At 36.9% G+C, this 18,032-nt stretch overlaps 1 protein-coding gene across 2 annotated transcripts in view; it reads left to right on the top strand.

Moving 5' to 3' along the window:
* IMMP2L (inner mitochondrial membrane peptidase subunit 2) overlaps positions 1 to 17,794 on the top strand; it is a 444,195-nt gene extending 426,401 nt beyond the window's left edge. For both annotated transcript variants that reach the window (XM_053464714.1, XM_053464713.1), the window contains exon 6: positions 17,539 to 17,794. In XM_053464714.1, coding sequence (XP_053320689.1) covers positions 17,539 to 17,658 — 120 coding nt within the window. In that variant the 3' untranslated portion in view covers positions 17,659 to 17,794. The remainder of the gene's footprint in view (positions 1 to 17,538) is intronic.
* Positions 17,795 to 18,032: the final 238 nt, after the last annotated feature.

Here is an 18,032-nt window from a genome sequence, read left to right as displayed (position 1 = left end):
TATCTTCTATGGGCACCACTATGGTCAAGCAGGGTCAAAAACAAGCCAAGGTCCAAAAACAAAGATAATGCTTACTAGTACAGCGAATGAGTGCTGTTGGGTTAAAAGCCAGGAGTTTAAATACTGAAAGGGGAGATTGAGAAAAACCCACCAACAAAATGTCGGCACCCATAGAAGATACCAAAAACATGGTGACCGTGCGATATGTCACTTATGGTTTCCTTTTCTCAGTCAAGAAGTATTGATCTTGGAAGGAAGTGGAGAGTGGGAACAAGTAAAAAGTAAGTGTATAACAGGTAGTGACACAGTAAGAGGGAGGGAGCGAGATCGGGAAACAATAGGTAGATCTGAGTGTCATCAGCATACGAGTGGCACTGGAAGACAAATATTGAGATTAGTTTGCCAAGTGAGGTAGTGTAAAGTGAAAACAGAAGGGTTTGTAAAACTGAGCCTTGGTGTATACCAACTGAGAGAGGAAGGTTAGTGGAAAGAAAAAATCTAATTTTCATTAACAAGAGTGAACTTGTCTAATGTACAAGGGGATAGAGAGTTCATTGTACGAGAGGGAGGGAGGCAGGGCAAGAGGGAGATATTTCACATCTGTTTAAATTTTATTATTGAAGTAGGAGGCAAAGTAAGAGCCAGCAAGGTTGGTGGAATGGGTAGTTGTGATGGGAGAAGAAAGGAACTGAAGGTACTGAAGAAGCATTTAGGCAACAAGGAAGAGATAAGGGAAGTGAAGTAGGTTCCCATAGCAAGCATTAGAGCATAGTAGTAGGAATAGCTGTGACAATTATGTACTAACATATGAACCAATTAATCAACTTGCTCATGAAATAAAGAAAAGTGTACATAAAATCTTATTTTAACTGATTTACGGAGTTCCTTTAGGGACAAAAACATCTGTAAGCACTAATAATTTACATTAATAATGCAATACTGGCAGCATTTATAGCTATGCTGTTATGTAGATATTAATCACAATATTTTTTAACAGGATTTTGCATTTTGTTTTATGGTTGTTTATCATATTAGCATGTTAACTAGGATATCACATTTAACGCATTTGGTCAAATTTAACCGTTTCATTGCTAGGAGTCAGGATACATTTTCCCTGTGGAAGGCTAGGCCAATGCTCATCATTTTATAAATGGCTTCCAAATTACCTTGGTAATAAAAGTAACAAAACATAATAACATGCCCCCCAACTGTCCTGATGTAGAAGGGACAGTCTCGATTTTGGGTCTCTGTCCCGCTGTCCCGCCTATCCCTTCCTTCCGCTTTTCAGAGGCAGAGGAAGGGTGAGGTGAGATCTGTGCTCACCTCAGGTGCAGCTGCAGGGGGCGCACATCCGCAAGATCAGCAGATGCAGCCTACAGACTAGCTGGGAGATCGCAATCTCCCTCTAGTCGGCTCAACATTAGGGAGTGTGAGGTCTGTCACTTCACTTATGACATCAGGGAGCAGTAAAGTGAGGTCTGAAGTGTATGTGTGTGTAAGGGCAGTGTACGTGTATATGTGTGTGTGTAAAGGCAGTGTATGTGTATATGTGTGCTTATGGGCAGGTGTGTGTAAAGGTATGTGTAGGGGTCATGGGAGGGAGGCTAACATTAGCTAACATCTCTGCTGCTGTGGACTACTCTTATGATTATGCTGAGTCAGCATTATGGTGGACACCTGGCTGGCTGAGAATCATGGGAATTTTAGTTCACAGCTAGCATATGCAGCTTTACTGTTGCTGTACTTCCCATGATGCTCAGGCAGCTGGTTATTTTTAATATGCATGACCACCCTTATGTCGCCCCCAGACAGCATTTATTTATGACCCCAGCTTGCCCCTCACTTTAGTATTGATTTATGTAATGGCTCCAGCCCGCCCTGCAGTATGGGGGATGTTTATCTGACTAGTTGGTTCTGTTCCATAAGTAGAAACTGCAGGAAAGCATTTTATCTGGGTTTGTCAGCAATATGTAAAACTTAATGCCCCCATAGCCTTGCTTTTTGCTCTCCTTTAGTATCATGTCAGCCATGGCACCCAGATTGGAAGCATTACCTGCCCAACACCCAGATTGGAGCATAGCACTTGCCATCCTAGCCTCAAACAGCCTCCCTGTGCCATACCCCCCACTTATACATCCATGCTATCATACACCGGAAAGTTATGCATATGCGCTTAAACGGGGGGGGAAACCCAACCGAATCAGGATGGTGATAAACGTCCATTATTTCTTCAATATCTAAACACGTTTTGCCAAATAAATGTATTGGCTTCCCCAGGAGAAAAATATTTCAAATATCTAAATACCAAAACAAAAAAGCCAATAAAGTTCTGCAGAGTCTGTGTATCTTTAAATTGCTGTTCCGTTTTTATAGTGTTCTGCGTGGATACACAGACTCTGCAGAACTTTATTGGATGTTATTTTCATATTTAGATATTTTAAATATTTTTCTCCTGAGGCAGCCAATACATTTGGCGAAACGCATTGAGATATTGAAGAAATAACGGACGTTTATGACCATCCTGATTCGGTTGGGATTCCCCCCCCCCCGTTTAAGCGCATATGCATAACTTTCCTGTTATGCCAACCTTTTTGTAAGTTTTCTGGCTTTTATATTAAAGATCTACAAGAAGATATTGCACCATTTTTGGTTTCTATCTGTCTTCTAGATTTTAAAGGAAGAAATAAAGACACTTTGCCAGCTTTTACCTTGATGAGCCACTTATGATGTTTTACTTGTGAGTGAAACCTTATCACACAAACACCACCAGTATTTAACTGCTTAATGACAAAGCCCGTACATGGGCTCAAAATGCATTGTTTACAATTGGTTTAGGGACCTCCCATTGTCCTTAAGGGGTTAAACATATTACACTATTGTGTTTTATTTTTATTTTTCCCCATATGTACATGCGCCCCATTGTTGATGTACTGAAGCAGAGGTTTTACCTGGAGACTGTGGGTTGCCAGCTATGCATATCTCCTGCTACAATCCATGTTGAGTGTCTGTAAAAAGCTGAACCTGTCCTGGAAATAAACTCTCCGCTACTTTTAATGTAGTTTGCAAACATAAAAGAATGTGACAATGCAAAGCTTAACCAAAATAGTTAACATTGTCCCTACAAAATGGGCCTGCAACATTTAAAAATGTCTTGACAGTGAACTGGTTTAGGTGAACTATAAGTTAAGCATAACAATAATTTATTGCAAGCATTATTTTACAATACTAAAGGCCATTTATATTCTTTCCTTCAACTAACTGCACTATTTCTTATGTGTAAGGGTGTGAAAACTGTGGATATAATTAATGTGGAATGCCATTGTTACATATTTTGTACAAAACAAAGTTTAGCTATTGTCTTTAATGAGTTTAGGATTTATGAAGGCCATTAGAGCAGTTGCTGGGCTTTTATATTTGGCTCAATTTTTCTTATGCAAATACAGCTGCAACAATATTTATCAGAGAATAACAACTACGCTGAAGCAAACAGAGCTATGAGTTGTGAGATCTTTATCAAGGTGCTAGTTGTTTGCGTTTCAGTTAGTTTTAAGAAACACATAAGAAAAACTTAGTATATCATTTTCCTTCACTGGGGTTAAATAAATGATCCAGATAAATGAGACTGTCAGGAAATAGCTAGTGAAGCTACCTGGATCTGGCATTTCGGAGAGTAGAAATGAGCCGAGGTCAGCAACTGGACTTTAATCCAGGTAGAAACAATACATAGAGCAAAATCAGAGGACAAGCCAAGGTCAGCAGCATAGTCAATACAATAGCCAGGTCAAAACCTTAACAGCAACCAGGAGGTGTACAGGAGGCAGGGGAGGTAGGGGCTGGGAACAATGAACTGATGCAGGACTTAGGGTAGTAAGAAGGGCAGAGACATGGAAGTCCAATTGCAGTAGCAAGCTCAAAAGATAACTGAGCACTTTACTGACGATGTCAGAATCTTAAACAGTGTTTGGTGGGGAATTAACCACCAAAATTGGATGTGGGCAGGTAAGTGTCATGCCTCACAGAGATCTTTGCAAGTAGGCTGCCTAATTTATTTCTGCTCCAGCTACTCGATAGTGGTGGGTTGTGCTAGCGAATGCTGCAATGGGGTGGTAAGTCAAGAGAAAAAAAGGAATAGTGCAAAGCAAAAATAATGTATTTCGTCATTTTCAGCAACCATTATATTTGCAATCTGCATTATGTAAATAATAGTTCTAGTTCCTAGTGTGATATTAAGATTGTAAGGTAGTTGCAATGACACCTGTAATTTAGTTCTCACAGCTATTTGCTACAGGCTTGCAGTATTTTCCTAAATGGGCTACTAGGGATGTATAGTGAAATTCATTGTCCACCTAGTCAGCCAGAGGGGAAGAACAGAAAATTTACCATTAAATGCAGATCCAACAGATCCAAACAGTGGGAAGGAATTGTCAAAATAATTAACAGTAAATATGGTGATTAGGTAACACAAAATGATTGTTGGATGACAAAAATTTAACTATCATAGCTTGTTGCAAAGTAGTTGGTATGCATACTCCTGACCAACAAGGGTCACCTAGTGAACAAAACAACATTTTACATAAAAGTAGTAATATATATGTATTTTCTCGGACAGCAGAGATTTAGCAAGAAATATACCTGAGCATGGACTTGCACACCCAGATCGAGTAAAAGAAAGAATATCAGACCCAGTAGGGAATGTAGGGAAGGGACACTCCAGGTGTACAGCTGGACACAAGAATCCATGAACACATCTGGTAACATGGCAGGGGCCCAGGAATACAGGAGAGCAACAGTGTACGGCAGGACACAAGGCCGGGCAAAAGGTATTAAAACCTAATATAAAACATCTCACATGCATGCGACTGTTCTCAAAATGTATTTTTAAGCTTTTTTGGAACATGTATAAACCGCCCCTTTTTACCACTTAACAAAAAATAAAATACAGGTGACTTTTAGCTCAAAACCCCTTAGTATTTTCTTTCCTTGGCATACAGTGGTAATTGTGATAATTTCCTTAGTCTCGACAAAATAGATATAAGTATATGCGAGGAATAACATAGTGTGGATATGTACAGAGCTAAATCTACCACTTGTAATAGCATATGAAGGTCATATGCTGCACATTTTTTGTATGTCTTGCTCACCACTATGTTTGTCCGTTTATGCAAGACCAGCAGAGGTGAATGAAGCCTAGCTATGTAATCGTGGTTCATTGATTTCCTCTATTAAGTACGTATACAATGCAGCAGTTTAACAATTATCATGTCTCAAACAATGAGGATCTCATAATAGAGAGAATTATTTGCTTTTAATCAATAAATTGATTCTGTACTCATTTTGTTGAATGCCAGTATTTTTCTTAGAAATGGTTTTCCATCCATCCATTTCTTTTTGTACAGCAAATCTAGTTAATTCCTTATTGAGCTGGTTCATTTTTACAGTTGTCTATATTCTTACTAGTGATGGCATTAATGACATATTACCACAGTAGCTGTTCTTTTGGAAATAAAATAATGTTCAACAATGTTAAATTGTTAAATGATAATATGACTTAAAATAGCTCAAATGGGTGCAGTGACAATGTGGTTTGATTCTGCTTACTTTACTAAAGTTTTTGCATGACAATGTTAAGCTAAAATGTGGCACAATATTTTAACTATAACTTATACTAAAATGTTTTCAATTATGCAGCAACCTCTGTCATGTATAGTGATTTTACTTCCACTTTATCAGTTAAATATTTGTTTGCCATATGAAAAGAGTATGAAATGCTCACCAAGAACAGACAGCTGCTTCATAGCCTGTCCTACGGTACATCCCCCGCTTGGGAGCATTTCAAATTTTAGCACTCTCGGGCCATTACAGAGGAAAAATATCCATCTACATAACAGTCTGCTCCTGCCCAAAAGGGCAGTCCAGAACCAAAATACCAGGGAAATTTCCTCTGCACTAAGCAACCAACAACCCCAGATGTATGTTTCAGCCTTCATTGGCCTTGTCAGTGGGGTATGGTTGGTATCCTTCTAGGCACAAGAGAGCAAAAAGGGCCACATCTGGATTCACCTATACACTAGGGGTGAACCCCATGAGATCCCCAAAGGGTGAAATGCCATACATAAAGAGTATGAGATGTTCACCAAGAACAGGCAGCCGTTTCATAGCCTGTGCTACGGTGCATCCCCATTTGGTGAGAATCTCAAACTCTTTTTGTTTGGCATTAAATCTTTGTTTTGCTTATATAATGTGTGTTATATTGAAAGACATTTTCATAAAGAATAGGAAAGATAAAGTAGTTATAGATATAGATTATTTTTTTTAATGCAATATACATAGCATCACAAACAACAAACTAAAATACAATCACTCTGTTCACTAAAGGAATGTGCCAAAGTGCAGACAATTTTATGCAGAAAATTACTTGATCACTGTAAGATTTGAATATATTACAAAATATTTTTACACAGATGAGCTATTAAATGTTAAATATGCACAAAGAATGAAACAGTCTGTGATATTCTTTTGTTATACCTTCCTAGCATTAATCTCTGTTCTAAAAAAAAGTAATATTGCCACTTTTCTCACCTTCTAAAATAAGTCAGAATGTAATTATGTGCTGTTAGGTTTTCTGTTAGCGCTTGATGTTATTGTATAAATGCTAAAACTTTTTCCATTCTTCTGCTTTCTACATCATGAAGAGCTGGAGGTCTTGCTATTCCTATTGGGCCAATTTCATTTCTGACAAAAATACCGTAGAGAAATATGATAGCATTTCAGACTAAACATTCATCCCTGTGGTTTATCTACGTTTTATTTCTGTCAGTGATTGAAAGGGAAGCGAGACATAGAGCAAGATTTCCATTTATCTATGCCGCAAGAACAAAAATGATTTATCTCCTAAAATACAACAGGAGTAAGTGTCAGAAAATATAAGTGCACATTAAATAACACATCCATTTATTAAGGATAGGGGGACAAAATGCTGTTTAACCATTAAAATGAAGCACATCATTTTTTATATTTACAAGTGTAAGCCGCTAGGAGTTGTAAAAACGGAAGCAAACGAGAAATAATCATAATCCTGTGTGAAGAAATGTAGGCATACCTGGAAACTTCCATGCATGCCAATGCCATGCATGTGGTGTGCATAACTGCACACGGGAGCAGTGTACATGGGAGGGGAGTGTCCGTCACCAGAGGAAACTGACTCAGAGACTCTGGGTCAAACCCAGAGAGTTTTGTTGGGCATAACATTTAGGATGGAAGTATGACATATTAAACATGTGTGTAAACATAGTGTTATTGTACTGAAACATGGCAGCTCCAAAAAAGATGTGGTTCTTTATGGTACTTCAATTGTACACTACTTTATATGTTTTCAGATGTACTATTTCAAACTTAAGCTCTAGAAAAAAAACCCTCTTACATCCAAATAGTTTTAGTGCAGTGAAGACGCTCTCTTCCTCTCCTAAACATTAAGCATTTCAAATGTATTTCTTAGATGTCGATAACAAAATAAAAATGCTGATCTGTTGTGTTCCTTTCTTTGCCGAATAAAATCTGATGCTTTATTTAATGCTGTGCTATTTTTTAAACTTCAGTTTTGACTTCCACCCAGTAAAAGTTGCAAATTTTGGAGCACCAGAATCAATAGACCCAACAGGAAGTTAAATAAGATTTTATTGACTCATACTTTTGCAAATGTGTGGATTGGCTTATTACTTTTAATAATTTACAATACCTGGCATGGATATAGAATTATTATTTTTTCTGTTATTTCTTGTTTCTTATGTAATTTATATTATATGTCAGTTGGGCTATATGTTGAAAAATGTGTCTATTTTTTTTTAGCTTAGATAAATCTGTTCAATCCACAAGAACTTCGAATGAGCCTTATCGTGCCTTTAATGTAGTTGGTTTGGCACTATTCAACATTCAAATTACAATTATTTTTTAATGTTTTGTTCATCATTTTAAGATATAGAGCTTAATATTTAGCATTTTCATTCAGATATACAACAAAATAACACCAGAATGTACAATAGTGAATTGTGTTACAGAAACTGGATCAGTGATCCCAAGGTATTTTTGTATGCCTGCCATATTGAAAAAAAAAATTACCGTATTTATCGGCGCATACCACGCACCGGGGTATAACACGCACCCCTGTCCGGACCGGAAGTGAGGGAGACGCGGCTGCAAATCATGCAGCTGTAGGATTTATCGGCGTATAACACGCAGGTAGGGTTTCCTCTTCTTATTTTAGTTATAAAACTGCGTGTTATATGCCGATAAATACGGTAATTTGTATCACTGTGACCTTAACACTAATCTCCAGTGACTGAAACAAAATTAATACATCTAGAGGAAGCAGAATACATCGGAAGAGTTACTGAATTTTAATACATATTGAAAGTTAAAAAAAACCCCCAAACATTAAAAAGTCAATTTAGGTTAAATACCAAAAGACAGAATTCAGTATAAATATATTTTAAAAGACTGTCTGTTGCCCCAAACAGCCTCACAAAATATAAATACCATATTGGCTCAAATATAGGCCGCACCGAATTATAGGCTGCTATTTTAAAGAAAAATGTATTGTTAAAGAAAAAATACACATTAGTGGAATGGTAAAACAATATTTTATCTAATGAAAAGGAATGCATGTATTGTAACATTTTTATATCTATTATGCAGTTAGTGAGCATATGTTATATATCAACAGAAAACCCATAGCCATTTTAAGCCCCGCCCCTTAATTCATAATGCACCTTATAGATACACCACTCTGCCTCCAGATATGCCACTCTACCTCCAGATATGCCACTCTGCATACATTTAAAAAAAAATATTAAAAATAATTATGCATCAGTTCCAGCAAAATGTAAAAAAAAGTCCAAAAAGAATAAAATACATTTTTTTTAAAAAAAGTGTATTAATATGAGCAAGTGCTAAAATTAGCACTGTATCTTCCAAAAAATCTTGACATGAAAAAAGAGTTAAAGTAAAAGCATTTCAAATACCCAAGGGTTGTCTAATTAAAAAAAAAGAAGAAGAATGGTTTGATGGAGTAAATTGGAGTGGCTGGGCTCAAAAATAGGGCATTTCTGGAGGCAGAGTGGCATACAGGGGGTTAAAAGGCATATCATGGAGCACTCTGCCTCCAGAAAAGCCTTATGCCACCTATACAACACTCCCCCCACCACTTACCAGTGTTTCTGACTCTCTGGTGTCTGGTGGGGGCACCGGGTGTTCCGCCGGAACTTCTATGAGCACAGGAAGGTCATGTGACGCTGGTGCTGCGTCACAAAATCAATTACGGAAGTACAAGCAGTTGTGGTTGTCTGCGATCATTGAGCGGACGTTCTCCGGCTGGCAGAGAAGAGAATTCCCTTGAGTGATCCGGGGAATCCTCCTCTCTGGGAGCCGGAGGAAGGTATGTGCGTAGACAACCTCCGCTGCAGCAGGCACTTTCGCTGGCGCTTGGTGATAGACGCCCCAGTGTAAGTGCTGGCAGCAGCTGAGGTTACCAGACAGGAGGATCCAGATCCCCTTCAGGGCTGTGGGGGATCTGGATCTTAGTCTCATAGTCAGACCTTATTTAAGGTCTGGTTAGAAGACGACCTTGATTATTTTGCTCTGAAAAAACCTTGTCTTATAAACGAGCAAATACAGTACTAACATTTGAAATACCTTGGGGTGTCTAGTTTTCAAAAATATATGGTTTTATGGGGTAAATTTAATTAGCCGGCTTCAAAGATGGCCCTGTTAGGACATGGACTATTAGGACAGTAGGACCAGATGTAAAAGTTCCAAGTTAAAAAATGCACACTTCCTAAATGTGGCATTATCACTGTACTCGGGAGATGATAAATTACTACCACAAAGTTTGACAAAGGGTAGTGGTAGAATTGGTGCATGGAAAGTGTTAAAATACCAGCATTTGAAATACCTTGAGGTGTCTAGTTTTCAAAAATATATGGTTTGATGGGGTACATTGCATTGACCAGCCTCAAAGATACCCGAAATAGCACATGGAGGAAGAATTACCAGATTTGGAAAAAATGTTTTGAAATAGCAAAACGCTACTTGTACTTATTGCCCAATAACTTGCAGAAAAAAAAAAACATAAAAACATTTAGCTATTTCTAAACTCAGCACAAATAGTAGAGTCTATTTAGCAGGTATTTTCATTAGCTTTTTTAGATGAGTAAAAGACTTTAAGGGTAAAAGTCAGAAAATCTGTTATTTTTAAAAATTTTCATCATATTTTACTATTTTTGTTATGGGAAATTAGATAATATGATCAAAATAATGGTATCTGAAGAAAGCCCTTCTTGAAAAAAAACAATATATAACTGGTGTGGGTACCAGAAATGAGTGAGGAGAAAATTACATCTAAACACGAGCACCACAAAAGTGTTAAAACAGCCTCTTTCCCGAAGGGTACAAAAGGTAAAAAACAGCCTGGTCCTTAAGGGGTTCATGGGAGTACCAAATGTGCATGCACATGGCAGTTTCACTAGGTTCCCTGGCAGGGCCTTATTTATCTTCAGCACTGCCCTAAGTTTAATCCTTGGCAGCGCCACCAGCTGTTGTCCTTACTGCTCAGTGCCGGGATATAACATCATATAATGCTTGGACCTTTAAGGATGCATAGCACTGAGTGGAAGTTTTGCAGACTCAGTACAGAAATGTAGAAATTACGGCAAATAAAAACCATGTGGCCCATCTAGTCTGACAATTTTTGTTTGTCTTGTTCGACCAAGAATGGTCTACTCTTCTACAGGTGTTTTGCATCATCGGCAAAAAAAACATACCTTATCATGAAAACCTTTTGTAATATTGTTAATAAAAAGAATTAAAAAGTACGGGTTCCGAAACTGATTCATGGGGTACCCCACTAGTAGAAATAACTTTGCCTGAATATGCATCATTAACAACAACCTTTTATCTCCCATCACTCAACCATTGCCTTATTCATTCAACTATTTTAACATCCAAACGCTACAATTTATTTATAAGTCTTCTGAAATCTAGAAAGGCTATATCAACTGCTCCTCCCTGGTCTATTATTTTAGCTACCCATTAAAAAAAATAAGTTTAATTAAGTGGCAAGATCTCCCTGTGATAAACCCATGCTGCTTCTGATCTTACAAACTATTTACATCCAGATATTTAAGAATATTTTCCTTTATCTTTTTGTGACATGGTAATACAATTGCCAGCTTCCAATCTCCTGGAACTACTGCTGTCAGTAGTGACTGGTTATATATATGCTAATAGATTTGACAGGATACTCTGAATATTTTTAATTACTTGGGTTGTTCCCTATTGGGTGCCATTGATGCTCATCTCTAAACATACATGCTTGACATGTTTCCATGTTTCTCCTTTCTGAGGTGCCTTCCCTTCACCTTTCTCTGTAATAACTAAACAAAAGTATGTATTTTAGCAGATGGCTAGATATTTATCTGACTTTATATAACTCCCATTATTTGTGTTTAATCTAATAATTCTGTGTTTACTTTTGTCCTTTCACTTGTGTATCTAACAAGGTTTTATCATTCTTTTTGTTCACCTGGCAATTTTCTCCTCTGTGTGTGTTAGTGCATCTAATAATGCATCTGCCTCCTTCAGCTTACATTTATATTTGCTCTCATTTTGAATCTGCCTTGCTTTCATCTGCCTTATTTGGTAGGAAACATTAATTTAATTTGCATATTTAAAGGCATAGTTAATACAGTTAGTTAGAGAACCCATTACCTTGGAATGTGGGTTGTGATTCCCCTGACAGTTAGGAAACACATAATTCTTAGTAGTATTTATACCTAGAAATGTGAAGCATGTGTGATAACTGATAGGATTTGTGAAACAGGGAGCATCTGTTTTCAAGGAAAACTGATATGACAGAATTTCTGATAGCAACAGCTTGGGGCATCTCTATGCATTCTTACCGATAATAGAAAGAAAACTGCCAATCATAAGGGCAAAAATATAAATATTACAATAGATATCAATACACAACATCCAATTTATTTTGGAGTCTGTTCTTGTAGCACAGTTAATTATATGACAAGTATCTGCAGCGAATATTTAGGGTTAGCAAACAGGCTGACAGCTAATAGCAAATTAGTTTTTATGTACATAGGATAATAAGAATTTGTATAATTTAATTCACATAGAATGCTCAATGATCAGATGAGTCAAAATCTAGTCATTGGAAATGTTATTAAACTGATTTTCTCTTACATTTCATTGCTGCATTTCTGTTCATGTAAGAACATCCGTTGCTGCATTTCTGTTCATGTTACAAACATGAATAGCATTATTGGAAGCGATTGTTATTTCCAAAAGCAAAATACGTGTGTATTGTTGAAATAATATTAGTCAGAAGCAATCTCAAATTGATTAAATGTATAACATTCTTTAAAAAAGAAAGATAAATGATTTAATGGAAAATAGACTTGTCATTGTTGAAAGAGGATTTGACCCCGGTTAAGTACTGTGACATAATAAAAAAAATAATTTTCATAATTCTGCACCTGGACAGCCATGCCTAAAGCCTCAATCAGATGCAAATGAAACATTTAAGCAGACCTTACATGAATGAACTAAGACGTGACCTCTGCAGTAGTCCTGTCTGAAAGGCAAAAATGTAATAATTTTACATACACCATAGCACAAAATTGCTATTGACAAAGATATATTTCACTTCAATTAGTGATCCAATGGACTGCATAGTGATTGGGCGAACAGGATTTGAAGGATGCAAAAAACAAAAACTGTCTGCGCTTCTCACCCTAATAAGGTTGGCAACAAATATATAAACATAATATAAATGAGAGGGTTTGGTTATATGAATTGGTCAAAGCATAATTAAGCTCACCCGCCACATCAAGGCACACTCTCAATAGGGTGAGAATAGGATATTTAATTGTAGGGTAACTGCTAACATAGAATCATATTCCAACCATTTAAAAGTAAGGGGTTGAAATACAGAAACATGCAACCTCGGAGCTTACAACATAGGGGAGCAGGGCTTAAATAATCATGTAATGTAGCGAGTACATAACAATGAGCTTTCATTAATATACATGCTAGGAAGATTCCATCATTCTTCTGCAGTGTGTTGTGATTTCAGTGAGCTTTTCTTGTTTTTACCTTGTGCCAACCTTCATAGTTCCATAACTGAGCAAGATAGGAGAAACACAAAGAAGCATTTTTTTTAATACCAAGAACAAATGATGCCTCCCTGGTCTGTAATAAGAAGTTCTATCAATTACAGAAGTGTATTAATACAAACAGAAATAACAAAATATTGTTTACTTAGAGAGTGTCAATATTACTATTTATCATAGATAGAAAATAAGTGGCTTTTAAACTACAAGTAAATATTATTTTGTTTTCATGCTGTTTTCATTATTTGAATATCTAGATATTGGATTGAAACCACTGTTAAATCATTACATTTTTCTCTAAAATACACCGATTAATCTCTTTGTAAAATATTCTTTATCATTTCAAACAATGATCCAAAGTTAATTGCTTGAAATAAGTAAATTACAGGGAAAAAAAGATTATAAAGGCAGAATACATCTTGTGAAAAATCTATTTGGCCTGAAATGTTATATATACACTTTGAAATGGATGATCTCATATTCCTCATTCTCTTTCTCCCTTTGTGATAGTTCTTGATTAATCTTTCCCACTTAATTGAGCAGGCTACCTTTACATATCCATGCTAGTGCCCTTGTCTCTATTATGCAGTCCAATTATTTCAATTGTGTTATATCTAGAGCTAAGCCAAAAATAAGATTTGATCAAGTTAGTGTGAATATAACCCTTCTGATAACTTGGCAAAAAGGAGTAGTAACATCTGTCATACATTTCTACTGATTTTTTTGGAACCTATTTTATACCTTTTGCTACCTAGTGTGGTTTAAGGGCTAGTTACCAACAATAAATTTATAGCTTGTTGTCACACTTGTTTTCCTCACAACTACCATCTGTTTGAGTTACCTATGTCAAATGGAAAATATGTAATTTGAAGATTTCAATAGTATCTCTTTTATTGTCTTCCGTTAGTCTTGGGAGACAATGGATATGCACCCTTGACTAATATTAATTTGATTGTACATAGTCTGTTGTGGCTAAATGCCCATATAGGATTGGCAGCCTCTGTTGCATTTGCTGCATTTGAAGACGGTGGCAGCTGTGGCCTTGAGACTCTGTTTCCTTTCCCTTAGTGCTTGTCTTCATCATCAAGCTGTCATAGCGTATCTTCCAGTTTTTAGTGTCTCCAATGCTTACCTCCCGTACTTTGATCTTTACCTTTAGTCGAGCCATATTGAAAACTCTCCCATCAAACCGTGAGTGATAAACTACCTCAGTGGAGGCACGTGTCAGCAGGAGTGTGGAAGCTATCATGAAGTGTGTAGGAGCAAGAATGCAACCTTGTTTTACTCTACTGGATTATGCTAAACAGCTTTAGTTGAACGCCAATCTTTGCCAGGATACTGAATAACTTATCTCTACTCACAAAGTAAAAAACCATGATCAGGTCTATGAAGGCAAGGAGAAGCGGCTGTTCTCTGCATTTTTCCTGCAACTGTCTTACACAGAAAATCCTGTCAATGGTATTCACCTGTAGTTATGACAGTCACTTCTGTCACCCTTGTTCTTATACAGGGTCATGATGTTGGCATCTCTCATATCCTGAAGTACTGCACCTTTATCCCAGCAATAGCAGAGGAGGTCTTGGAGGTCTTCTAGCAGGACGCTACTACCACACTCGGTGACTTTTGGCAGGATGCCATCATTTCCTGGGGCTTTTTTTGCGGACTAGCGCTCAGTGACCTTCTTTAGTTCTTCCGTGGTGGGCTTCACATCCAGCTCAGTTTCAATGGGAAGACCAATCATAGTGGTGAGGGTGGCTTCAGAGACCGTGTTTTGCATGGGGTACAATTCAGAATAGTGCTCCACCTATCTATCCTGCTGCTTGCTCTTATCCCGTTTGATCTCACCTGTTGGGTCCTATGATCTTCTTGATGCCATCCTACATCTTCCTGATGTTTCCAGTGACAGCTGAAAGCTGAATCCTCTGGTAGAACTGGAGCCAGAAGTAATTTGCACACTGCCTTGTTAGCCTCTGTATTTTGCTCCTGCCAGAGCTGTACACCTCCAGAATCCTTGGGGGGTTGCTTGTAATTTGCTGTTCTTCTATGGGTTTATAAAGTCTAGTGGAGCTGTTCTCAAACCAATTTTGGTTCTTGTTTTGTGTATTTCTAAAGACTTTCATGGCTACGCTGTATACTGTGTCCCTGATGTGACCCCATCTCTCCTTGGAGCAGCTGCTGCGAGGAGTAGAATCCAGAAACCCAGAGACCGATTGGGTAACTTTCTCTGCCTTTTCTCAATGTGCAATCTTGCTCATATGTTAGGTTTATCCTCTGTCCTGCAGCAGGGGGGTTCCTGCCTCATCTTGTTGTACACCACGGAGAGATCAGTGTTGCAGTCAGCACAGTGGAAAGTACAAGTAACCAGGACACACTTCAAGGCAGACCACTTGATGATAATCATGTTGAGTTGGTGCCAGTACTTAGTGAGAGGCTGTTTCTAGGAAACTTAGTGCTGAGGTTTTATTTGTACGAATGGTTTGGCGATGGTGAGATTGTGGTACAAGTAATGTTCCATGCCAGAAAAACATGTAGTCCTTTTCTCTGAGAATCCCAGTCTGACAACCAAATCTCCTGCAGTACAACAGTGTTGATTTGAAATTGTGCTAGGTCGCACATGGCTCACCTTAAAACTTAAAAAAGGACAATATAATACCTTTCAGTGTATATTTTTGTTTATAGCAATACCCATGTAGAATAACCCAAGCTGCATACATAAATGGAACACATTTATCAACAGAAGTTTTTAATTTTTATAGAATAAATTTTTTTTAAATTTGCAGTTGTAATAGAGTTTTGTATTCTGTATATGCTATACTTTTCCGGCAGTTGTTTTAGTTTTTCTCATATAGAACAGAAAACTACTTTACTGCAAAGTTTCAAAATTATGCATGATGTCAAACTGCTGGTGACACAGATATTCTGCACAGTAGTTTTAAAGTATAGGGCAAGTTTGAAGAGTGTGCATGATAATTATGCCAGACGTAGTAATATGAATAAAAATGATCCTTTTCCTTTTGGGAAATATATAATTTAATCTTTGTAACTATTAATCCTAAAGAAACAGCTTGTCTTGACATTTGGTTAAGTAGTTCTTATGGAATATGTTTCCTTGAATACCTTTGTGTTTTTAACTTTATGTAGCACTAGAGTACTTTTGCAATAAACAAATGGCACAGTTGCATATTACTGTAATTGTCAATATTTGTAATTCTGTATTTCTTGTGCTATGCACTGGAAGGGTACATAAAGAGAGTCTACTTCATTATTTTTGCTTAATGACCTTTATAGTGCCATAATATTCTGCACTGCTGTACAATGAGCAAATTGAACATAAACTAGCGTTCCAAAGTTTGGGATCACTTTAGCTGTTTCCTTGGAAAACGAGGATATTTTTAATATAATTGCAAATGTTTTCTTATGATGAATTAGCTTTTTAATCTTAACCTTGGATTAACCAATACAACATACCATTGGACCACAGGAGTGATGATTGCTGATAAAGAGCCTCTGTTCACCCATGAATTTCACCTATATTCTATTAAAAATCAGCCATTTTCAGCTACAGTGTAATAGTCACTTACAACATTAACAATGTGTTTCTGATCCATTTGATGTTATTCTAATGGACCAGATTTGCTTTTCTTGCAAGAACAAGGACATTTCTAAGTGACTCTAGACTTTTGATGGTGAGTGTTATTAATTGTTACAGATACAAGAATGAGACGGACACTGGTCAAACAAGCGAATACTTCTACCATAGGAGGGCTTTGAGGTGTGCGTTCTACATGTACATATCTACTCTCTACATATGTACATTTTCAGATGCATTGTACAAGTACATGCACAAGTAAATGCATACTATATAATTCTGGATATGAACAGATGCTCCTATTTATGTTATGGAGGTAGAACATTTTTTCCTTTTTTTAAAATTTTTTTTGGAACACACATAGGGAAATATGTTTTAATTAGCATTCTCCTACTACCTAAAATTGACCTTAACCCACATATTAAAACTATTAAAAATTAAACATACCCCCAGTTTGGTTCCAAAAAACACATCTAGCCCTGTATTCTGTGGTGTACATGCAAAACTAAAATGCTTGATAAAAAAAGGTTTGTTTTTATAGTGAGTTTGTCTTCCAAATATGCCCCAAAGCACATAGATATATTACCAGTCTTATTCTCAGGGATGTTTAAAGCTATTTTTATGTGATTAAACTTTGAGAGGAAAAAATAAAATGAGACTTTTGCTAAGCTTTTTTTTTGCTTTATATTCTAGAGAGCATGAGTCAGGTTATATGGAAGAAAATCCTTAATAATACATGCATATGGAATTAATATTATTTTTCATTTTTTACAGGTTTCTCTGGGTCTTCTGCATGCACAAGCTACATATATCCTTTGGCCTCCTAATAGATGGCAGAAATTGAAATCTCTACTTCCCCAGGAGAGAACACCCGTACAAAACCATGATGACTGAATGTCAACAATAATCCATAAAATAAATCTACAACTATGATTGTTTCACTTAGACTTATATTTCAAAATGTTTCATTTAGATAAAATATGAAATGCTTACCATACATGTGATATTGACAGTAATAATCTGCAGTGTGGATGGTTGTAATCATGGGATTTGTGATTCTCTTTACTTTCTTTTTATATGGTAACTACTAATCAGTGGTGCCCAAATGATAGTTCACCATTCATAGTTGAATCGCAGGCCTTGTGATTCTGTAAGACTTTGTAATAGGTTGAGAACTAATTTTTCTATGGTTCTCTTACACATAAAATATTCAGTTCATACAGGGCTCATATATGTTTTGGTCAATAAAACAACAAAAGTCTCCTTAA

Source organism: Spea bombifrons, chromosome 4 (genome assembly GCF_027358695.1).
Source record: "Spea bombifrons isolate aSpeBom1 chromosome 4, aSpeBom1.2.pri, whole genome shotgun sequence".
NCBI classification, from domain to species: domain Eukaryota; kingdom Metazoa; phylum Chordata; class Amphibia; order Anura; family Pelobatidae; genus Spea; species Spea bombifrons.
This window is presented reverse-complemented; position numbering and strand designations above follow the sequence as displayed.